We start from the raw sequence: 26,194 nt of genomic DNA, 5'->3' as shown, positions 1-26,194 counted from the left end.
ACGTGAGCACCACAACTTTTATTCCTCACAATCGTGTTGAGCACAAAATAAATTCCATTACATAATAGTTTTTGGAATGCAATTTAAAAGGTCAGGAATGAGCACTTACAGTATCAAGGTACCAAATACCAGCAATTCTGTTTGACAGCAGAACCGTGGGGATAGATGCTGCATCTACTGTTGGTACAGAGCATCACATCAACAACTCACATTTCCTTTTGTATCATGCCTCCAATCCATGTGTGTGCATTGTCTGGGTTACATCTGAAAAATATGAATGAGTGACTCTGATACTGGTAGCAGATACTAGGCTCAAAGGGCTATATCAGAGAACTTCAACAATGCTAAAATCCTATACTAAGAGCCACATTTAACAACTTGATGTTCTCCTACCTTTCAACACTAAATATTGTTATATTTGTCTTTCTAAAAATGCAGTAATTTTTACATACCTTTTGGCTTATTTTTACAGTGCAGTAGTGAGAATTGGTATCAATAACAAAAGTTGTAGACTGCTTTATAGTGCCATTACTTGTATAAGTTTGATATAGTATATCACCTACAGTTTTGTATTCCCAATAATATCACTGTGCCATATTTTGTCATGAATTTATGCTAATTGCTGGGGCATACTCTTTCAACAATGTTTATCAATTATTGTGACACAGATATACATTTGATGGATTACAGAACAATCATCACTGTAGGAAAGAAAAAAAAGACACAAAGCCTTCACAATTCTAACACTGATGTATTGTAATGACGTGCGTGAAATGCATCAACGTTGTATAAATGTGCTCATCAACCCATACAAATCTCATTCATAACTTGACATCTAACCTTGGAAATAAAAAAATAACAAACACTAAATAAAAAAAAATACAGACAAAAAACAGCAATGGCCAAAACATGATCTGCCCCTCGCATTCTGGCTGTTTGAAGTGTTTTTCTTTTCAGATATATTTTTCCCAGTATAAATCCACAGGAATATGAACTGCTTATGACAAATCTGACTTTCAATTAATGCCCCCACAGGCCTTGTAGAAACCACCAATGCTCTGTAGCACTGGGTGTGCCTTCATTCCCTCTCACTTTTGAAAGTCAAGAACTGCCCTCTTCTTTAGTGCTTCAGTCAGGAAAAACATATTACTCTATGTTAACAGACCAGAATCCACAGGTTTGTAAGAGAGGAAAGAAAATGTCATCTTTTCCATTTGTCTTATTTTTGAGTTCAAAATTAATAAACTCCACAACTCCATTATATCATCTTCATGTTGAACTTGCGAGGAGCATCCACTGTGCTGCTGCTCATGCCTGCGTCCGATTTCCGTGGCACATACTCAATCTCAATGTTGTGCTTAGTGTTGCCTTTACCTCTGCTCCAAAGGAAGAGCAGCACCAAGCAAAACAAGACGACACCAAGAAAAGAGATGAAACCCATTGTGGTCGCAATGATCAGCGTCTTTATATCAAAGGGGAAAGGGACATTGGCTCTTGTACCATTAGCACCAGTTTCTGTGGGCTGGTTGGAGATGAAGGCAAAAGTCTTGTTGGGCTGGTGTGGCCAGTCAGGGGAGTAGCTATGAATGTGCAGGTGAGCAAGAGAGGTATCATTTCCGCCTGCATTGCTAGCTATACACACATATGTACCATTGTCTTGAATCTGGGCATAGCGCACCTCAAGAGTACCATCTGGCAGCACAGAGAGCCTTCCAATTGTCTTGGTGGTGATAAACTTTTTCTGTGGGGATAGCCACATTATCACTGGTGCAGGATCTCCATCTGCCTGGCAAGCAAAATGAACAATGGCTCCTTCATCAACAAATTTCTGCTGTGGTTTGCGATCCCTAATCCTGGACTTGCGACACGTGAAATAGTTAGGCTGCAGAACATCTGGGAAGTCTTTGAATTCTTTGCCTTGGACAAACTCGGGGGAGGCACAGGTGGGCGGCTGCCTGTTGAAGTTCAGTCTCCAGCGTCGTCGATAAACCCATATGAGTCGGCAGTCACAGGCCAGGGGATTATCATACAAGCCTAGGGTTTCCAGGTTGCCAACTGAATGGAAAACAGACTCCTCTAAAGTGCTAAGAGAGTTCCCAGACACATTTAAAATCTTCAGGTAGTTTAGACCTCGGAAAGAGTAGGGCTCAATCATTGCCAGTCTGCCTCCTACCAGGTGAAATTCCTGAAGACGCAGTAGATCATGAAGCTTATTCCCCTCAATGGTATGAATAGGGTTATAAGAAAGATTAAGAAAGCGCAAATACACCAAGTGCCGCAGGGCTACATAAGGAATTGTGGTCAAGTTAGCATTTGCAATGCTCAGGGATGTGAGATTTAATCCATACAAGCAATTTGGGGTCATCGTATCCAAATATGGCCAATTGGCAATTTCCAACACCTTCAGCCGATAGAGACGTTTAAAGGAGTAATCCCGTATGACATTGATATTGAGGTGGCGCAGCCTGAGAGTGATCAAACTGTGGAGGTGAGTAAAAGCCTCTGTTGGGACAGACGACAGGTTACACTTCTCAAGACTCAGGTGCTCAAGGCTACTTAGGCCATGAAAAGCCCGGTGGGAGATGAAAACCAGGTCATTATCACCCACCTCTAAAGAACGGAGGTTGTACAAATCCTGGAACATGTAGTCCAACAGGATGACAATCTTGTTTTCACTTATGTCCAGCTGTGTGAGATTGCTCAGGCCTGTGAAGACACCGAGCTGGATCAGCTTAAGCTTGTTGCTACGCAACCCCAATGTCCGCAAGCCATAAAGGTTGTTGAATGCCCCGGGTTCAATAGTGGAGATTGTGTTCTCACTGAGCTCCAGGTGTTCGAGGTTGGGGAAGTTGGCAAATTCGTCTGGGTTGATGGTTCTAATGCGGTTCTTGCTGAGGTCCAGCAGGTGTGTTTCTGCGGGAATGCCCTCAGGAACTGTCATGAGCTTCTTGCGGTGGCACATCACAGAGCGCTCTTGAACATTGCACTCGCAGCGGGATGGGCAGCCTGTGGTGGAACCAGACAGCACAGTGCCCAACATCAGGATCAGAATGGGCTGCCAGCAAGCCACCAGGTAGCTGTGCCCAGTCGCTTCCCCGGCCGCCATCTTATCGGTTACCTTGGGAGACACAGAAACAAGGTGAAAATTTTAGCTAGAAAATTAAATTCTCTTCATTAGCACACTAACGATTTTTTTGAAACGATGTAAATGCAATGCAGATTGTACACCATTGACTTAATTCATCTCAAACACAGACAACAGGATAAAATTTAGATTAGGTTGTATGGCATCACTGAGCTTTGGGTTGACTTTCAGATATGCAGTATTCTACTAAAAAAATGTCACATCATATGTGGTGAGAGTGAACTGACAGCAGTATGAATTGTATTAAAAATACTTTCCTATGGCCATTGTAGCTTCTTTCTGCCAGCAGGTTAGTTCAACAATCATAAGTGCTAAAAGGATGCCATTCTTGTGTGACACAATTCCTAACAGAACAGAGTATGAATTCTGCTGCAATATTCATGCCACAGACGCAAGATGAATAGAGGTGGGAGGTTATGAAGAATAAGGTATGTGCTTGCATAATTGAGAGTGCTGACAATTCTGCATCGTTCACTTTTCTGCACAGAACTTCAAAAGGTATTCCAAATGCACGTAGGTCCTGTGAATGCACAGCATTATATCAGGCCTATTTGTGGTACGTATATTGAAGAGGAAGTGCTGATTCATAGCTTAAAAATCAAAGGGCAAATCATTCTAGTACTCTACATACACCCTCATTGTGTCTACTGTGGAATCCTCAACACCATTTCAACAAAGCATCAATCAGTCAATGCTATCACTCTGATATGAAGTGAAGGGGTGCAGTTTCAAGTGGAATTAACAGCATTTTTTCAGACGGTAATCCAATTCATGCTGTGTCACAGACACATATGCTAAGTACATATGTGGATTGTTCTGGTACCATAAAGTCTGTTTTTAAGCCCTAGTCTTCTCTTCCTACCTCCAGCCTGAATTTGCTGTCTGATTAAAAAAAAAAAAAAAAACAGTAGGTGGGTGGAGCAGCAGTAGCAGGAGGATGCAATCAAAGACGGATGGTGGCAAGTGTGATGTATGTGCTGTGGCTGACACTCGGCTCATGCAATCTTTTATAATAAAATATAGACCATACACCACCAGGGAATTGGATACAGAGAGATAAATACAGGGTTTAAGCTCAAAAAAAACAAACCATATTTAATTTCAATGCCATCTGTTAGCACAAATGATGCAGTTAATACTGGATTTAATCATTACAGAATGTCCAGTTGTATGCAAAAAAAACATGATGGAACCAGTTACATTATAGTGTGAACTGAACATGAGAGTCTCATTAATGCTATGATTTGCAATTATTTTGAAATATTAGATGTGTGAGGGCTCCAGTAGTAAAATGCAGATGGATTTTTAAAAGGTAATAATCACAATGTTATTTTCAACATACAAGCACACAGACTTGGATTGTTATTCACTGACATGATAAATTATGCAAGAAAAACACTGAAATAAAACCCTTCACATCTAATTCACACTCATCTTAAGACATGTCTCTGGGGGACTCCTGTCCATGTGTGATGGCTGTTGTCACAATACATAGAATTTTGCCACTGGTATGCAGCTCCATCTCTTGCTCTAAATTTGTCTTTTAAGTCAATTGCTAACTGGTGACATGGTGCTTTTTCCTGATTCACAGACGATTTGTGAAGAAGGATAATGCACACTTTTGTGCTCTGGCAGATTTCATGGACCATATTACACGTGACAGATTGAGACTGTAGGGAAGGGGGAAAAAATCTGTGATATCATGGTTGACAGTTAATTATGGGATGACATGTTACTACCATTGTGGTCACTGCTAATAACTTTTTCTCGCTGAACCAATAGACAACTGGACATCAGATTAATCAAAAAAAGGGGGTTTATGGGTTAGATTTACTTCACTCAATTTCATTTTATACCCTCTGAGGTCAAAGTTCAGATTGGGGATTTGATGATACCATCGGTAATCAAGTGAAACCAAGAGATTCAGAACAGACTGAGAAGATTGTGCGCCCAAGAGCAGAGACCTTCACCAGAGCCGTTTCTGCCTCCAGCCATACTTAATCATTCTTATTCCTTAACGCACATTGATCAAGTCTGTGCTGAGTGCTGTGAGATGGAGTGGTGTGAGGCTTTGTGTGGCATGCTAAGACACCTAAGAAGAAGGAGTGGCCTTATCGCAAGCTCGATTCCATCTGTCACCCTCTATCATGTGGCTATTGCATATTGGATATCACTCAATGAGATGCTATTATGTCCAACTCTATTACCACTGACACTGAAACTCAATCAGGAAAATGATCAAATCATAATCCCTTGTTGGTAAAGCTCCATGTCTGCAACTTCAGCAGGTTATGGACCCCTGTGAGGTATCTTAATGAGTCCTTATACTTCTCTCCGCAGGGTCAAAATCCCAATAAAATAACACTTCACCTGAATACTCATCATTATACGTCTGATTATTTTTCAAGATCCACTAGAAAGAGACACAGTTAGTCCTTGTGTAACATGTGTAACTATGTCTTTGTTTTTTTTCATGACACAGCAGCTTCAACATTTATTGTGCATGGCTTCAGCAGCAAACAAGTAAGGATAGGGACACATTAAGATGAAGAATGCCATCCACCGGTAAACATTTGCAGCTCTGTTTCGTTAATGATCTGGTGTTATCATTCCCTCGCAGTCATGTAGTCTGAATGCAGTTCTTCATTCCAGTTAGCACTCCAGTGAGCTCCCAGAGAATTACATTAATTGAGGTGGAGTGAGAAGGGGGTGTGCTCCTCAAAGGAATTAATGTGGTCGAGGAAAAGCAAGACAACAGTGCTCAATAAATGAGGATCCACTGGTCCAAAACCAGTAATAACTAGATCAATGAATTGTGAGATTAATGCATTTATGACAGCATCCACTGGGCTCCTGAAAATGTTGCTTCAGATGATGAAGTGGATGGTGCCCTGTGCTCCTGTTACAATACAGTGGCATAAGATCTCATCAGTGGATATAAAATTGAATGGACAATAAGTAAGATGTCACTGTTCCTTTGTGTCAAATATCTCAATGTGCATCTGTGGAGGTTAACTGGTCACACAATTCTATTACCTTTCGTCCAAGCCGCTGTCATTAAGTCAAGTTTATGGGAAGGTTGTGATCAATTTTGAGCTGTCATGTCTCAAAGGAAGAAATTGTTGCCACAGGAGGGTTTCAGTCAACCTTCCTTTCCTGGGTTATTCATGTTTTTAGTCTAAAAAAGAAATTACAATGGAAAACAATCTATGCTCTTTATCAGGTAAGAGCTTACAAGAACGAACTCCTGCACTGATTAAACTTTTAAAAAATCCCAGTCAAAATTCAAGGTAGGGAGTAAACATGTGTATAATTTATCAGTTACAGGGGGGTTTATTTTCTGCAGTTTATTATTGGTCCTGAAAAGATCTGAGAACAGTATCTTTGCATAAACAGGCTTAAAATAAACCATATTCAAAAAACCAAGCCACCATTTCCCTATAATTCTGAGTTTCATGTAGTTTTTTCAAAAGGATCATAATCTTTTTGATTTACTTTACAAAAACGCTTTGCTGACATGTTCAACAGGTTTCATGCACCCACCCGCACAACATGTTATCACACCACAACATCTTGCTCCATGTATTTGAATGAAGCTATCTGTCATCATTAATTTCAACATAATAAGCATAATCAAACATAAGTGGGAAGGTATTATTCAGACTTAACCATCTTCTTAAGCTTTAGTTTACCTGTCACAAGACATCACTCCTGAGCCTTGTTAAATGCCATGGTTAAATACCTGTAAGCTTCCGGGAAATCCCTGACATGATGCTGACGTTATCTGCACTGCAAAGTGTTAAAAACCTTTAAAGCCCATTATTCTGCAAACTGCTTAGTCAGCTGCCAGGCTAATCCCGAATGGACAGACTCAGCTGCAGAATTTTATTTACTTTACTATTTGCATGAGTTTGATAGTCTATCCATGAACAATTTGCAGTGAGCAGAGGCCCCATTTACCCAATCTCCTCCATCAATAGGTGTAACAAATTCATATAGGAAAGAATGCCTATGTCGGTATTATTTTCTAACCAACACCATATTAGTATTATTTTTCATCATTTGAAAATTAATCAGTTTAATTATGCTTCAGAAAAGAAGTTAGACTGAGCTGCTGTGGTTATAAGTTGAACTGCTTCTGAAAATGCTTATTAGCACAGTTTCCTACAGTAAGTAGCAGCTTTGAGTTATAACACAGAAGGGATGTCTGACCTTTGGCTCCCCAAGTAAGATCACTTTCACACAGCTATAATGTCGCCTAGCTGAATTTCAAGAGAAAGGTTACCCTTGTATCATTGGGAAGCTTAGCTGCCTGGTGGGATTGCTGGCTGGTGCTAGGCCTGTGAAATGGCAGGGCTTAAATGTAAGCCGACGCCCGACAGATGGACAGCAAAGCCCTAATCCAGGCGAAGAAGCTGGTTGGTGCAACAAGGTGCTGAATTCCAACAGTGGCCAGCTGTTGTCCTGATGAAACTCTGCCATGAAACCTGTCGACAAGTCCCTCCTGAACTTCACCTCCAAAAGGGGTCATTTACTGTGTCTGTGCAGGTGCTCTGTTCACGCATGTACAACTCCATCACACAGCAATAAATATATTTTATAAGAAAGGATCATACTTAGAATGATCATACAAGAACACTTGACTAGGTGTTTCCTTTCAGCATGGGCAGTAGGGACAGTAAAAGTATACTATGAGTTGTTTTGGATATTTAGTCTATTAATATTGTTAAAAATATTAAAAATTTTAAAAACACTTCTCAGTATAACACAATAAAATTCAACAGCACCATAAACTACACCCTCCACAATGACGAATGACAATGATGAATTTAGGATAGGATGTAGGATGTATTAAAAAGCTGTTGTACTTACAGATGGAAAATGGTAACATTTATGTTTAATATTGTACACCATCCCTTAAAAACAAAATAAAAAAAGAAATAATACTTAAAACTAGTTGTAGCTAGTTACTGCTAAACTATGGAAATACAACTCGTCTAGAAAGAGTAAGGCCCCCGATCAGACAGCACTTTTTAGCAGCCTCAGCAGCTTTTTGTAATTGTTTTCAATGAGAGTGAAGGTTTTTGCTCACTGCTTTTATGCCGCTGAGCACTTCACATTTTTGCAGGAGTGCTCTGAACTTGAGTTGAAAAAACTTCAACTCAGAGCGGAAAAGCGCCCAACATCATTAGCATTTTTTCCCCTTGTCCAATCGGTTGAATTGAGAGTGGTGATGACAACAAGTGGAGATAACAGTCATGGAGGACAAACTAGTAGTGGCTGTTGCTGGATACCTGGGGGTGTATGACTTTACCAACTGTAGTCACCATGATCTGAACAGAAAACAGTAGGCCTGGAGTGAATTTACTTCACAGCTAAATAACGGTTGGGCTAAGGACAGGTGATTCTGTAGTTGCCTAGCAACAAAAAAAAGAGGCTTCAACGACAAAGGCAGTGTGGTGCACCTCACGCTTTGCAACCTGCAAAAGGCGCTCTATCTGATCTATCTGATAACACTAGAAATCATAGAAATCAAAGTTCCCAAAACTGTTATTTCTTCACATTCTGTTGATAATTTTAATTTCTGAATGTTTTAAACTAAAATTCTGGCCAAATCTTACACATTGCATCTTTAAGGGTCCTTGAGTCTTCAAACACTGAATCTCTACAAGTTGACCTTTTGCTCTGACCTTATTGAGCAGTGTGGGTGGTAGTTGAGGCAGTCAATAAAATGTATTATTATCAATATTATTGTTGTTATTGTTGTTGTTATTGTCACAGGTTAAATGGTTTTGTTGTATTTTCTTTATTTTTTTTTTCATTATTTTCATGCTTGCAAATATTAAATAAATAGGAATAAATCTTAAATTAAGTGAGATTCCCCTCCAAGAGGATATGTTTACTGGTAGTAGGATCTTTTAAAACAAAAGAAATGAAATACTAATAATAATTGAAAAACTCCATTATTTCTAAATGGGTGACTCTTGGTGCAGAGATCAAGTCTAATGATTGTTCTTATTAAAACTCAGAAAGTTATGTTTCATTATACCAAAGTTCACCCAGGTTCCTAATTTGGGTTATTTCTTTTTCAGAGGTGGTTGGGTGTTATGAGTGTGCGTGAGAGAGTGTATGTCCTTATGTGATGTTCCATCATTATTAAGCTCATTAGCCTCATCTTCCCAGCTCTGTTCGGAGAATCACCATTCATTTTTTGGTTCTTAAGGAGATGTGTTTTCAAAGAGGACCAGCCAGCAGAATGTCAGACTTTTTGAAAGTGGATACAGGATTTTGGAAGGAGTCCGATCAGCACTCACTAATGAGAACCCGCACTCCTTTCACAACATCCAAAAAAAAGAAGAATGAAGAGCCTGTCAATAGTCTCACACAAGCACGATTACACAAGAATCAGATATAATTTCCAAATCAAAGGCAGATTAGATTTACATTTAAGTTAATACTGTCTGTGATTTGACAAATAATATAAACAGTTATATATTTTATCAACTAAGCACTGACAAAAACAAAGATGACATGATCTGTCATCTATTAGTTTTCTTGTTTCACCTAAACTAAGCCTGGGCAGTATGGTGTCTAACAAAAATCTTTGATATGAGAGCTACACAGGTGCTCATCCTCACTGTAATTTCACTCAGCCACAACAGTCAAGTAAGCTCATAATATCATTTAACTGTAATGCAGCCTGTATGACCGAAAATAGACATCACAATATCTTTATCTTCTAGCTCTAAAAGCAATAAATTGAATCATGGGTAAAATATCTACTGCTTTAACCTTCAGCCAAATTGCTTCAAAGTGCTTCTAAAGTGCAACCATATTGGACAAAGTTGTTCTGACATTGGCTTTGATTCATGTGGTTCTCTGTGTTTGCAGTGCATTTGTACAATTTGGTGAAGCCTGTCAAGCATTTTCACATAAAAAAGTGAAGATCTAGTGCCTGTACCAGCAGGTAAACTAAAAAATTTTCACTTTTTAAACTTTTGTTGATGTGAACCTGCAATAATTGATTTTCTTTGGCCGCTTGAGAGCAGCAGAACCAAGATATATTATCACCTTTTGAGTTGATACGGAGCAACATTAACATTCATTTGGGGTTGTGTTTCTGGCCACCAGATGAATGGACGTCCAATTTTCACTCTCTACTAAATGCTCCACTATGTCCATCGGCTAGTTGCTAACTGTCTATCTGCTGTTTGTTTGGTGGTGGACAAGTAGCACAAAGTGGGTTTTTAGAACTTTTTTGCTGCCTGTGTGACGTAGATGAGGAAGGTGAGAGTGGGGGGCGGTACTGTTGTGTGATAATTCTCTGCGGGTTCATCACTACAAGCAACATTTCACATTCAATTAGTCATGTGATCCTTTTTTTAATATAAAAATATTGATTATAGATGCTTAAAGACTAGGGAATATAAGCAGAAGGCAGATTCCTGCTCTCTCTTTTTAATGCATTGTTCTAAAAATACTGCATGTAAATACTATGCACCTAGTGAATTGATAAAAATTTATTATAGCAGCTGCTTTTTCATTGTTGGGGGGGGAGAAAGTAACTAAGCAGAACAGCTAGAGTGTGAAAGATTGAGCTCTCCCAGAGAGAGCTGCTGGAATGGCCATTTCCTTTTTTTCCTAAGGCTGAGAGAAAATGCTTCACAGGTGGGAGGGCTGCACATGCACCCACACACACACATACACACACCACACACACATACATACACAGATGCTGTTATAAAATTTCTGTTGCTGTTGTATATGTATTGCTTTGTCCCATAATGCTGTGTCACATACTCTGAGGCCTGATCTTTTGGGTTGGGGACAACTTGCTGACAGAGCCTTCAAGACTTGAGGCGATTATGTCACGAGGGCACACGGTTACACATGGATTCTTCTCTAAACACCGCAGGAGATGCCAGCCTTCAGTGCTCCGGAGCACCACTTGCTGTTACAATGGCAAAACTGAAAACAGTGCAGCTGTGGCAATACATGTAGGAGACACAATAACTGAAGAAGGTCACAGGGCTTTATATTTTTTACAGGGTAGTGATCTTGGATGAGCATTTTAGCGTGTGGGCTGAACCTGGCCTGTTTTACATTTGTTTAGATTGGAAGACTGAGAAACCAGCACTAACAAGGCCCCATGAGGTGCTTTTTGGAAGTCTATTTCAAGCAATGGGACAAAGAGAATATGTTTTTTTGTTGTTTTTTTGTCAGCAGTTCTTGTCATAATATTTTATAAAATGTTAAGATCACAACCTTTTTTTTTACCGACTTCTATCAAAACAGTTAAAAAGGGGGAAAAGAAGTTTAATGACCAATTCATCTAGTGTTACAATTAACTGTTCATTTAATTGTTTAGTTCATCCACAGAAAATTAACCAATAACAATTTTGATTATGGATTGATCATTTAAGTATTTATCAAGCAGAAATGCCTAATAGTAGCTTGTTCTGGCTTATTAAATGTGAAAATTGTTGCTTTTCTCTGTTTTCTACCATTAAGAATTGAATGAATTGAATTGAATGTAGCCCGAAACACTTCACACATTCTTTGCTCGGCTCACACTAAAATAAGAGATGCTGTGCTTGTTTGTACTACATAGTATACAGAGGCCACATAACAATTAAGATAATTTACAAAACATATTCATCTTTAGCGTACTCAAAAGTGTTAATTTCTCATTCACCCAAAATTCAGAAACCTTTCACCTCTCTGTTGTAATGCACCCACGAGCTTCTGATTAAAGACACTGACATCTTACCATTATCATTGTAATGAATCCACTCACTATTGTGCAAAGAGCAAAGGGGCATAGGCAAATAAACAGGTTCCTCGATTGCTGCTTTGATGAGCAGCCATGAAAACATCTATTTATGTAATCATTCATATTTTCTTCACGAGGCATCTATTTTATTTATCTATTTATTTCATACAATTTAAAATCCAATTCATCATATCCAAGGCACAACAAAATCAAACCAAACTACATTTTTAAATGAGCACTTGAAAAGTCACTTCTTGGTAGTTTCAGGTTTGTTGTGGTAGGTCAAGTGAGTCCAAACTTTTGATTGGTACTGTAAGTACTATCTATATGTTTTTATGACTGTAAATTGTATAGTAAAGACAGAAAATTGGGAATTTCAGTTCACAACCCCAGGTTGTAGGCCATATGAAATTCAAAACAAACAAAGTTGCTGTCAACTCACTCACATATCCTGCCAGTGCATCCAAACTTATTTAAATAATCCACATTTTTGTTCAGAATTAATCATTCATGAGTGATGAGTTCATATTATGCAGCTAAATCAAGCCCTTACCTCTTCTACTGCACATAAGCATTCGCCAAGACATAGTGCCAGATTTAATTTAAGAATGACAGTATGCAAATCAAAAACAGTCCTCAAGTAGTGCTATGGGGGAAGAATCGTTTTTTGAAAGGTGAAGACGTTAAAATTGTAAAATTCCACATAAGAACCCTGCTGAATATCTCCACTAATTAATTCAAGGGTAGAGAGAGGATAAATGAATGTTTTGCAAGGGGGGACTGAACATATTACTCTTCTCACTCAATTTCTCAGTGAATAAATTCTTCCCTTAGATGAAGTGAGTGGATTTGGCAGTTGCCATGAGTGTGTGTGTGGGGGTGGGAGTCTTCGTATTTGGGCAGGCTCTTATGCTGGTTTATGGAACCACCACTATATCAACTCCTCCATATACCTCTGCAGGATATAGTTTTAATATCTGCAACTACACCACAAGCTACATTGGTTGCTCAGTTAAGGGAATCAACATGGAAACATGCCTTCATGTCGTAATGAATAATTTAGTCTGTAGCTTATCAGCTGCTAGGAAGTGTGATGGGCACAGTGTGGAGCGGCTGAGGGCCATATTGACTTTAATTGTGACTGGCATCTAAAGGCTTTCCTCCCAGTGAGGTGAAGAAAATGTCCCCTTTACTTAGCTGGCCCTGCAGCTCACAGTGAGGCCTTTAAAGGGAAATGAGTGGTAATTAGTTGATAGAGAGGTGACCCCGATGCAGAAAATGCCACACTACTAGACTAGGATCAGGCATTGGAGGATACTGCTGTTGCCTTCTGTAGCAGAGATCAGCATACATTACAGACAAAACACAGGCAAAAGGGAGCTCCAACATTCCAGGGGTTGTTTACAACATTCATTATTTAATGTCAATGTTTATTTACTGCAAGTAATTACCAAGAAATGCTTGTCAGGTTGAAAAGCCCTTTGCATTATTGGAGAAAAAAAAGATAAACATCTAGACATCCGACCTACACTATGCTAATCCAAGCTTATTCTACATTGGGTTGAGGACAGGAAACACCTTGGTTAGAATACAAAACAAACAAATAAACAAACACCCCAACTAATAAATCCTCCAGGATGATATAATGACTGATTATTATATTATAATCAGTCATTATATTAATTATGTACTGGTTTTACATCTCTCTAATGATTTAGAGGTAGAAGTCTGAGTAAAAAGTGTAAAACTGTAATCCAGTCTATATCTTATACCAGCAATGTAAAGGTTTTTAATTTCCCTTCAAGATTAAAAAAGTAAATGTCATATGCAAGGATGACTAATAATGTAACAGCCATTTCTATTCAAGTAGAAATCCAATGGCATTGAACGCATTCAAGCAACAATCAAGCTATCTGTCTCCCAAGGCCTTACACCCACCATTATATGTACCATTTCATATCCTGCCACTATCACATTTTCACTATGAATCTAAGAGAGAAAATAAGCAATAGGACAACTTCCTGGCCTCAACCTTGGGTCATTTTTCTCATTTCTAAAATGGCATAGTTCTTTAAAATACTTATTTTTTGTAGGACATCCATGAAGGTGAACCTAAGGAGGACAGTATTTCATGGATTTAAAATGAGTGCGAGTGTAACCACACCTTCAGCAAAGTGACTAGGTACAAGACGCAAGACACAATTTCATCTTGAAACAACACATTAAAGGAAAAAAAATATATAAAGTATTTGTTTTTTCTCAAACAGCTCTGGGTTTATGGCCCTCAAATGTACAGACTCTTGTATAAAACTGCCTGAGCAAAGTCATTTCAGTTTACTCATTTAGGATTTATCTCCTCCAATGACATGAGCTTAGACAAAAACAGTGTGCTCTATCAAAAACCAGAAGTGGATTATGAGAACTGCACATGAGCCAGCCAAAGCTCTGAGGCTCTGTTTGTGCGCCATAAGAAAAGAAAATGTGTTTTGTTGTTGTTGTTGTTGTTGTTGTTGTTGTTCTCTGCTTTAATGTGAAAAAAGTCAAAAGGTAGATTTAACCTCCCACACAATTAGTGACAGGTCTACAGTGTATCACTGCCTGTTCACCCTCCATTTATAGGAGAATATACTGGCTGTTGTTTTAATGAGTGTTGACCCACACTTTCATCTGTTGACTCTCAGCACTAAAATATAATGAGAGTAAACCCAGAACAACAAGGCATTTGAAATTCATAAAGTGCTGTTCTTGCACTTGCAAACAGTGACTTTGGATCCTTTCTCCAACTAAAATGAATTACCTGATTGTATATGCAAACAAAATGGCGCCTGTTGAGGCATACAAACTGATTGTAACTGAATTGTTCGAAGGATACGGTCTGCTAGGCTATTGATTCAAATGGCTCTCTGCTGATAAAATAGGCTGGGATCGACTTGGATATGTTGGCAATACAACAGACATACCAACAGTGAGAATAATTCACAGAATTTAGGTTATAGTGGGATTTGTTACACACTGTAGCTGATATATAAACTTTTACTAGACTTGCACAGAGGGCATGAATCAATGAAAAGCAAAAACAATTTCGGGCACTTTGAGAGTGCTGGTCTGAGATGGTTGGCCAAACTAAGTGTGCTGAAGATTTTTCCAAAACCTACACCACAGCTCATCATGTAACATATCAACCCCCCCATCCCCCATCCTCCACAATCTACAGATTGGAGCAGGCCCGGCTGACCCCACCGTGGCTCCAGTGCAGAGATAGGGGAGCTTAATCCTTGTCCTCTGAGAGATTGCCCAGAAAGATGAAGCCTTAATTAGCCAGATAAAACCCCACATAATGACGCTATTGATATAGACTGGGAAATGAGGACTAAGTAGAACAAAAAAAACAAAAAAAACAAAGACTACTGTATATAAGATGACCAAGATGGGCTTTGGAGACCGTTAGCAAAGTAACTGCAGTAGATGGAGAAACGGCAGTTCACTCTCACTCTCAACTCCAGCAGGGTAGCATTGTCTCATCTCTCCAAACAATCCACCTGCTCCAAATTCTCTCATAAGAAGCTTAGACAAAAATGCTGACCTTCATATAATCAAAGATTATGTGGAGGAAAACAACAACAATTTTTGGAGTACTTAAGCAATAGCACTCATGGGAGGTTCAAGCAATTAAAGGCAAAATTACTTGTCTAAGCTGTCCTTGTATCCTCTCGTTCCCTGTCTTTGGTTCCCCATAGTATGAGAGGAGGTCATAAAGATAGTGAAAAGAAGAGAATCACATCTCACTAGCTCTACTAATCCTAGGGGTACTAGAGGGAGCAGAATCTCACTTTTAGAAAGACAATCTAGGTATTTCACATGCTACACATGGATCAATGACAAGGTGACCCTGTATAGTAATACCAGATGGCTTCAGGGTTGGCAAAGACACTGCAAATCCCCTGTCAACACTTGTGCACTCCTTGAAAGTTACAGAAAAAAAAATGATTTCAGATTTGGATCCTTTACGTCATTCAGCTAAAATATATTTAAAATAGTACATTTTGGTAAGCTCATATACAGCACATATGGATTAATATCTTTATAACACAAGGAAAACCTAATTAGATTCTGAGTTTAACTCATCAAAGCCCATCCAACCTCAATCTGCAGAGCTGGGAAGTGTGATCCGTTCTGCCCTTAATGCCTTAATTACTGAGAATGACTGTCTTTTTCCTTTGTTTCCCTGCGAAGAGCAGAGCCTTTGTTGAAGCCTGCTGACAGGCAGATGATATGCTTGTGGACACACATTTTAGAATTTCGCCTTTGTAGTCTTGTCATGTTAGCCTTGTTATGATGTAACTTGTATGGCATTTATGGCGAAGATGTAAGATGGCATCGCTGGAACACTGCTAAATGTGGTAAAAAAAAAATTTAAAAAAAATCTTTATGGATTTTTCTCTGTATTAAAACCTTTATTTGTGCAGTCTGGGTGATTAAAGATATTCTTCATAGAATTGGCCTAGGAATGAAGGAACAGGAATGATGGTTTCACAAACAAATACCGTCTAACCTGAGAGCTGAAAGTATTGTGCTTCTGGGAAATAAACAGTTGTGCTGCAGTTCAAGTTCAAATTCCAATAAAATTTGTCTCAGTCACCAAGCAAAACTGGCAAACATTCTCTGGGTTCAGCTTCTCCAGTGTCAGGGTTGCCTTCTTTTTTATTTATACCAATGTCAACTGAATATATTTGGGATTTAGTGTGTTGGTTGGACAAAATGAGAAATTGTGACATTGTGTCATTTTTCACTGTTTTCTTAAGTTAAGAAAATATTTAAACAATAATTTATTAATCAAAAATAATCAAAGATGAAAAAAAATGTTAGATCCAGCACTGGTGGCATTACATTTTGAGCCATATATGGCGGACATTATCCATTAAAAACGGGGCCATATCTGTCTTGTGGCTTGACATTTAAGGCTGATGGACAAGCCCAGGTAAACGGAAGAGACACTACATATTTTCCTTATCACTGTTTTAGTCATTATTGTCAACATGGCAGGAGCAAGCATGAGGAAATGCAAGATGAGCTGAATTATTTATTTCACATTTGTATATCCACCACAGGTTCGGGACCAGGGTGAGGAAGGATTGATTTATGGACGAAGACTACTCCTGAATTCTTTTTAAGGCATAAGACCAGCTTCATCAATTTACTTCTCATCATAAGCAATAATTTAACGCATAGTGAGAGTTATATCATATGTCACTACCATTCAAACATGAAGCAAAATATTATTTTCATGTGAGATTGACTCATTTTGTAATAACCTTTACCCACCTTTGCACCTTTGAACATAATCCCTTGCTAAATCAGTTATAAAATGGAGGGGTTAAATTGCCTGGACCATCCTCTCACCCCACATCAGCACTCTGCAGACCTGATCTCTCTCCCCTCTCGATTCCCACAGGTTCCCAAACTACTTTGCACTTCTGTGGCAGCGCGTCACTCGCCAGCATCCAACAAGGTCAAATGCCATTTCATTTTCTCGCCTTTGATCGCTGCCTTGTTCTTTCATCAGTGAAGCTCCCTTCTTCTCCTTGCCTGAATATGGATTGTGAAACACATTACTGTATCTCTGCTTCTTGCCTCTCTACTTAATTTAACCCAGCCCATATACAATGCAGCTCAGCTGAGAGAGGCTATATTTCAGCTGTAATGTGAAGATCCACCAAACTTATCACATATTTCAAATCAAATCCACTGCGTCACTACTACAGCACTTTCATGTTCTAATGCAGGTTATACTACACTAGCTGACATGATGTGAAAATAAAATGAAGCTGCAGCAAATGACCGCCAGTTATGGATATGCTGAACTTCTGACATGTCTATCTATCTGCTTGCAAAAAAGCATATCAATGGAAGATGCCTTGGGTTCAAGATATTGCTGAAAAGGTTAATTATTTAGTTGAAAATCGATTCCAGGTTTGAACATTTAGCAATTTAGCAATACAAATACAATTTTCTGGATACACGTTCACAAATCTGAAGAGCTGATTGCTTTTCTCTATTTCATATTATCATAAATTGAACACTTTTGTGTTTTTGGCTGCTGGTCAGACTAAAGCAATTTTGACACATTGCTTTGGCTCTGGAAACTTGTGATGGGGATTTGTCATTATTTTTGAAAACACTGTAGAGGAAATTACTCAAAAATTAATCAGTAATTATAATAATTATGAGTTGCAGCCCTGCTTCAATCTAGTTTTCTCACTGTTTGCAGTATTTCTACATTGTGGATAGGTGTTAAAATTAATAGGAATAGCAAGAGTGTCTACATTGTTTGCCACATTCACAAATAGACAGGATATGGTGTTTATATGCCAGAAAATAGGCATATCCCAGGTGGCAGAATCAGGTAATTCAGATTCAAGATATAGTCTTATCCCAGAATATGTGCACAGAAAATGGCACTTAAAATCATAAGTAGAATATTTCATTACACTGATTACAAAATTAAAGTTGATGTAAACACTTTCAGTGACACAGCATAATTTCCAGCTTTACTACAAGATCTGGGATGGCTCTATTTCAGGTCTTACTGTTGGTGGGATTATTGCTGCTTCTTCATGTCTAGCAAACTAACATCTACTCATGCCACCCTGTCTGGTCGATAACTTGAAATCTGACCTCTTGTTTCCTCCCTGCACTTTCGCTCCCCTCCATCGACAGTATAAGCAGTTCTTTTTACAATGTTCTGCCATTCCTTTCTCTTCCTCTCTGCGTTGACAGCAAGTGGGTGAAAGAAAGCCGGATTGGGTGAGGGTGAAAGAGAGACAGACAGAGGGAGCTTTTATGGAAGTTAACCAGAGATGGCAAGATCGAGGGAGAGAACCAAAGAGATGGAGAAAGCAAGCTTTTAGGGAACTAAAAGCCTCTGCCCCCTTTATACCTCAAAGCAAGACCCATGTTGTCTTGAATCACATGATGAATGGGGACAGACTGTCAATGGATAAAAAGAAACAACACTGATCTGACAAAAGGAGGGCATAATGGACTTGAAGCACATTCAAATATTTGAATCATCACAGGACACTTTAATCCAAGTATCACGGAGGGTGACGGCCTTTCTATACTTTCGCAGCATTTGAACAGGGGTGTCCATGTTTTTAATGGATTCTAATAGGATTAGGCACCTTTGAGTGCCATGAAATAGCAACAGCAAGAAAACAAGTTGGGAGACTTATTCAGAGAAGGTAGACCTTATTCATAGACCTCATCCAAATGAATTAGCTCAATGTATAGGAGGGCAAAGAACTGCTGGTCTGCATGTTGGTTAGCTAAACCCTGTGCAGGTGCATCTAAGAAAACTGATTAATTTACATGTTTTGAGCTATTGTGTCTTTCACTTCTGAAATCAGAGGAGACCTGTAGCAGGTTGGGTGTAAATGACAACTTCATTTCTAAGTAGGAGCTCAGTCAGCCTACTAGACAGAGGAGAGAGAGTTGATAGTACTAGTGCTGCCCCTAAACACCAGACCCAATGAACTCTGGATCTCAAGAGGGCATTTTAAAAGCCATTACAGCAGGGAGGTGGGGCACCAACACAAATCTTGTTCCCACTTATGGAAAATATCATACGCTCCATTCAAGTGAGGCTGTATAAGTGGAGCCACTATTGTCCCAGTATTGTTTCCAATCGCCACTGAATAGCATGGTTTGAATAGATGCTTTCAGTAGAACAGATGCAACATATTGTAATATTGCTGCACCATGCTAATCATCACCACTGCAAAACAATTTATTCAGGCTCTCGTTATAAATGCATGTGCGAATATCAAATGGGACAAAAATATCCATTGTCTACAGATGGAAAGGCAAGGCTTTTCAAACAACAATTGATATGGAATTCACACCCCAAAGAACATTACATTTGGTGCTTCAGTTTTTATGCATTATTTGTGGATGGCTAACGGAGGTAAACAAGTGAAATTAAAAAGTGCTTTTTGCCTGGTGGAGCTTCAGCAACTTCTATTGAAGTGTTTTAGCTTTACAACTTCCTACCAAAGCTGCCATTGATAGACTGAACCAGTGTAATTTACAGCCCACTAGCAGCTTAGCAGAGTAACATACCTGTCATCCCCATGATCGTCTTAAAGATGGGTGTCAAAGTCTAATTCTGCCTGGCAACAGGGGTGCTAGCACAGGCACTGATTAGTCCCTATGCAGAGAATACAAATGTTCTCTCCAGAGGGTTGATGAGGAGCCTTAGTAAGCACAATACTGCCTCTCCAACCCTTGACCTATAACCTCATCCACCATCAATGCCTTTTTAATGATGCATCCTCCAAGGGACTTCAAGTGGTTTATGGCATAGTGTTATTTCAACCCTGGCAATGACTGGGGGTTTGCATCTATTATATATAATGTCTAATGGCTTGAAATACAATGTGAATGTGAATTTGATTGAAAGTTGGAGGACAGTGAATCCAAAGGATCATCAAAACTCAGCATTATTACAATAAATCTGAATGGATGTTGTATTTACATGCAGACAGACAGGGTCAAGGCTTGTGGAGGTACATTCTAATAATATACAAGCCAAAATCCATTTCTGTTGGCTGCTGACATTTGAAAACATGTGGTAATCCAGTTTTTCTTTGTGGACAGCTTGATTTTTCACAAAAGGTGAAGGCACAGTTGCAGAAATTCTCTAAAGACATTTTTCAGAACACTGTGAAGCAGATCAGAATGAGCTTTTCTAACATGAATCCTTTAAAGGTGAATGGACCCTACAGGCTAATGGGAATGCATGGCATTTAGACATGCCTCTGACATGCCTCTAACAAGGCCCAACTGTGCAATGACATTTCATTTAAAGCATTAATTCAAATACTAATATAGTTATAATTAATAATGTGGTCCTCTATGTGACTCCTTTTTTTCCTCTTTGTGTTACCGCTTTTGATTAGAACAAGCCCTGGAAGACCTGTCACACAGCCGCTTAAAATAAAGTCGCAGCAGGATGTGGATATTTTCTATAGCAGTTCTAGCGAGTCTATTTTTGTATGTTATAAATGTCATAGCCCATTTGCTGCCATGTGGCCACTATCATTGATGTGATAAATGATAATAATTTTGTGTAAATTCTGGATTAGTGTATACAATAATTATGTTAATGCATCACAGGATTAAGGGCAATACAATCACAATTCTACAAATTTGATTTCAGAAATGACACGGTGAAAGCCACTTTCACTCTGATGAAGGTAGTGGAGGGAAAAGCATGGGCTGCATGCCCAAATGTGTGTGTTTATACAGTGAAGCATTTAGGAAACTGGGATAAAGACAGATATTCACCAGAGCTTTGTTAAAGCAGCATGGTGCAGTTGGAGCAGAGAGCATGACATTTATATTTATATTTATATTTATGTTTATATTTATATTTATATTTATATTTATATTTATATTTATATTTATATTTATATTTATATTTGTATTTATATTTATATTTATTTGGTCACCCAAAGGCCTACAAACCATTAAGCTGTGAGAGCAGTAAAATCATAACACTTCTACCATGTACACTGCTGCAAAGAACAAATACACATGTTTTTGGGCAGGTTGGTCAAAGTAGAAACAAGTGAAAAAATATGTGTTCATACTGTTTAGGGGCTGTGCCCGTTCCATTGACTGAGACACTTTGAAATATGTGAGAGATCCTTCTTACTGCTGAAACTGTGAAAGAAAGACCAAAAACTGTTCTCTTCGACAGTACCTGCAGCTGCTCTTCCTGCTTATCTCTTTCAAAATACATAAGCCAAGGACAACAGTGACTTGTGAACAGGAATCTCCCTCCCTCCTCCCATCAAACAGCTAGCGCAGGCCTTTTATAAACATGCCATCCAGCCTCGGGCATCGATGTATCAAGGCATTGGCATCAAGTGGAATGGCAGCTGAGTCTTATAAAAACAACATAATTGCCGTCCCGGGTGAAAACTCTCAGCACTGTCATCGTAGCATTATGTAGGCATCATGGCCTCACAACTGGGAGCTAATAAACACCTTGTCAATGCAGTAGGTGTCAGCTTTACACCCAGGATGAGTGTCTCCTGGAGACATGCTAACACGTCATAAGCCAGCATTATCCTGCTCACTAACACTATTGGTCATTTAGTGTGTTATGAGAAGGCAAGCCTGTGATCTGTTCCCATGCACTAACATCATGGTCCACACCATCACCTCCCACTATGCCTTGGCTGCTCCTCTGCCTCGTTCTGCTGACAAATCTACGGTGAAGCTGATTTCTGCCACAAATGCTTAAAATGCTCTCTTGGTTTGCTAGTCCATTCTCTATAGGCTACATGTGATTAAATTACAAACATGCCAAGATGTAACCATACTTCACTGAAACATAATGCTGTTATGGGGAGCATGATTTTCCTGTGACATCTGATACTCTGTGTTACATAGCTTATTGCAAACATTGATCAACGTGTTGTAATTCGATATAGAATGTCAACAGCAGCATAAGGTTGTAGGATAGGAGGGTGGGAAGGGAGGGGGGGCTTTGCTACATCTGTCCTGTAGCCTATATTGCAGGGCAGAAAGGTGAATCCCATTGACAACTCGCAGATAGCCAAGGTCAGCGGCCGCACATTTGTTTAATGAAGGCTGGGTGTCTGGACAAAGCGGATCACACACCTCAGCAGCCTCTTAGCTGCTGCAAGGCAGCCATGATTGAGTCAGCAGCATCCCAATCATCAAAGAGATCAACCTGTAAGTGAAATTAAACACACCCACAGGAATGCAGTGACACAATGGGGGATTAAAGAAAAAAAAACATTTAGTGTGATAAGGTCACTCTAAAGTCACTGCTGTATGACACAAACACACTTAGAGTGCATGCAAAAGAAAACCACTAAAGGTATTTTCAAAAAGGTGGAAGGAAGGAACTCAGAATAGGCCTAATAGTGAAGCCCCCTGTGCCACACCCTTGCCCGTGCAATATCTAAAGTGTATCAGCTATCTATCATCTTGGATTGTGAGCCCAGATAACGCCGGAGAGGATGCTGCTGCTGGAGCTCCGGGAGGCTGCTCCTGTTCTATCTGGCTGTCCGCTCCCTCCGGCTATTTATAACCAATAGAGCTACAGCACTTTATGAATGTCCGCAGGCACAGCATCACACAGTCTTCTGATACTCTGCCGCAACTGTTTTGGTGTGTCATTATAAGAGGCAGCACTGGACAATAAAGGGAGTAAAAAAATCAGGGGGCACTGTCATATATTCTCTGGAAATGCTGCCTTGAATAACAAACAACAGAGGGTGTGTGGAGCTGTAAACACATAAGTTTGATCCACTGTCCTGTGTAGTTGCAGTAGCCTATGTGGGCTATTCAGATCCCACGACTGTTCTCTTGATGAAAACAAAAATTCCCAAATCGTTCCTGAGGATCAATAAAATGCACGACTCCGTTACAGCAGAAGCCAGCTTGCTTTTATAGGCTGCCAATTTAACAGATAGCCATCTTTGCAGATGAATAAAATGGCATATGGGGAGGATCACGACTGCCTCACATGTCCACACAATAAGAAATGTTATCTCAGCAAAGCCCATACTTGGCCAAATAAAGGCTAGATTAAGATAACATTTTGCAATTCAGCCCCCTCCCCGCACGCGCGCGCGCGCGCGCACACACACACACACACACAAGCACAGACATTCGCGGGACAATTAAATTTGATTAATGGCTTAAGCCCTCGTCCTCACAGACAAGCACACATACGCACAGAAAAAGCCAGAGAAGGAGATTACACCGTCAAAATGTGCATCGATAACAAATCTATAAATTAATTTGGAATCTGTGTGGATTAGATGCATCTTTACCTGCAGAGGACGCGCCTAACCACACTCAAGTCCCCGTTTGCTTTTCTGTCCTGTCAACCGATTCTGCCATAATCATTGCGGACTTGAGGGGATATTTTAGCCGATTTGACATCGGAATAAGATCCGAGGAGTTTTAGGAAAGCCTCTTGTATGAATTGATGGAGCTACTGGCACACGAAAATTCATATATTTGACGGATGTTTTCTCCAAAGTACCCCGGAGAGACCAGGATTTAGCTGCATTCTGGACATCCACCTCTCTAAAATCTTGGCCTCAGCCCACATTAAACTGAGACATACATAAGCACGACCACTGAGGAAAATATAAAAATATATCTTGAGAACCCCCTTTTTGTGGTCTTAATCAGCTACTCACCTGCTGTAGCCTTCACTGCTTCCAAGCATCCTTTCGCATTTCTCCCCGACGGCAACTCCCAGCCAACACTCAAAATGAGACGCACTATCTCAAGTCCATCGCCTTGAAAGACAGCTTCAAAAAATGAGTGGGGAAGAAAAGGCAAACAACCAGTCGTTCTTGCAGATTCCCAATGAGTTTCTCCACGACGGCAGTACCGCAGTTCTAAGATGACAGCTGTAAAGCAGGCAACCCACACACACACACACACCGAGCGATCCTCCCTCGGTAATGGGACTCCCTGTGCGCCTGAACTCGTCCGAGGATGAGTGTAGAGAATAAAGAAGGAATGCAAATGGAAGGTAGAGAGAGATCAACTCCCACGCACCGTTCCCGATGCGAGCGCACAGTTCTCGCTCCTTGATGCAGTCTCTCCACAGCCTCGCACTCACAGCACTGTGTGGCTGTCGTCAGTGGCACAGGCAATCCGCTTGCTGGAGGGAGGGACGGAGATGATCGGCGGAACGCACTCTGCCCGGTGTCCTACTCAAGTATGTGTGTGTGTGCGTGTGTGCGTGCGTGCGTCTGTGTGTGTGTGCTGTGTTTGCCTTTATGTGTTTGACCACGATAAGTATGCAGTCTGTTCATTTGTTGGTTTATTTATTTAGACCCTGTGCGTTTTGTTAACCGGCATATTAGTCCAGATTTGTCTGTCCAGATTTCAGCCTCCCCTGTTGGCGCGCACACAGACGTTTTTACGCGCACACAGGCACACGGACACACGCACATGAGGACACATTTCAAAACTGAAAATGACAACTGGGGGTATATTTGCACCATGCAAATGTTTCACCGACAAGCTGCTGGCAAATAAAGAAATAAAATCAGATTTAAGTCTCTGAGACTGTATTGGAGACACAGAGGGAGGGGAGGGGGGGTTTATCCATGAGAAAGTAGCAGTTCCTCTTTTGAAGGCCTGATGGCACTGTGGGCTTCAGATGCTGCAGACAAACACACACACACACACACACACCCATATACAACACAGCCTCTTTCAGGAGGTTGGAGTATGTTGTCTAATAAATATCTGAACCATTGTCTATACCTCCTGTGGTTTTAAACAGGGTCTCAAGCACAATCAGTCTGAGATTGCAGAGGGTTTGAAAGGCAGGAAAAGTTAGCAAACTCTTGTCCAATCCACTGTTCTCATTTCACTGTCTTTAATGTGTTGTCAAATTGAGAGAAGATCATATTGCTGTTCTTAAATGTATGATAATGAAAGGGGGATTCTGCTTCACTGGTTCTTGTGAAATATTCTGAGATCGATTTATGATTATGAAGTCAATTTTAAAAACATTTGAGATAAGTTTTAGTAGCCAAGTGATATAACTCATTTGTAATCACTGCCCATGGTGTACATTGATTAGCAAAGGTGTGTGGGAGGACAGAAAATCGGATGGATTCCTTGGGTGTTCGTTTTCACTAGTGTCTGCTCAACCATGAGAGGCCCCGGTCCTGAATCCTAATCCTTGGTCTGCTGCTGATTAGTACAGGGCTAGGCTAGAGGTTTTTAAAATTCTGAAACAAAAATGAAGTTCTCATTAAAATTTGAAAGTTTTTTTTTTCCTCTCTTTCAGTCTTGTTTCATGTGTTACACTAACACAACACCTTTCAGCATCAGTTCCACATGTTTATAAGAGCAAATGTATTTGATGGACTTTATCTTGCGAGTAATACAAAACTTTAGAGTAGTTCCAGTGTTCCAAATTTATACTGCAGATTTAAACTTACATTTAGCTTTTCAGCAATTACCAAGTGCTATTACCAGCTCTTATGCTTCATTTTGCTTTTAATAAAGCTAAATATTACATGTACAACCTTTAACATGTTTATCTCTGGAATGTTAAAATGTGTATATTTGGATATTTTAAACATGATTATGGTCAAATCAATATTTTTAATACCAGTTTTGTGAGGCTGGCACATTATTTTAAGCAAGAGAACTGGAGTGTACAGAGACCTCTAAAAACCAACAGTATAAATGTTTCA

At 39.7% G+C, this 26,194-nt stretch overlaps 1 protein-coding gene across 1 annotated transcript; it reads right to left on the bottom strand.

Annotated features, from left to right (window-relative positions):
• Positions 1-597: 597 nt before the first annotated feature.
• Positions 598-24,651, bottom strand: lingo1a (leucine rich repeat and Ig domain containing 1a). Its single transcript, XM_042412022.1, has 2 exons — positions 24,167-24,651; positions 598-3,118 (listed from the first exon to the last, which is right to left on the bottom strand). The coding sequence occupies exon 2, from the start codon at positions 3,104-3,106 to the stop codon at positions 1,259-1,261; it is 1,848 nt and encodes a 615-aa protein (XP_042267956.1). The 5' UTR covers positions 3,107-3,118; positions 24,167-24,651; the 3' UTR covers positions 598-1,258.
• Between the last annotated feature and the right edge of the window lie 1,543 nt (positions 24,652-26,194).

This window comes from Thunnus maccoyii, chromosome 5, assembly GCF_910596095.1.
Source record: "Thunnus maccoyii chromosome 5, fThuMac1.1, whole genome shotgun sequence".
Lineage (NCBI taxonomy): Eukaryota > Metazoa > Chordata > Actinopteri > Scombriformes > Scombridae > Thunnus > Thunnus maccoyii.
Note: the sequence above shows the minus strand (reverse complement) of the source record. Positions and strands in the feature narration are given on the sequence as shown.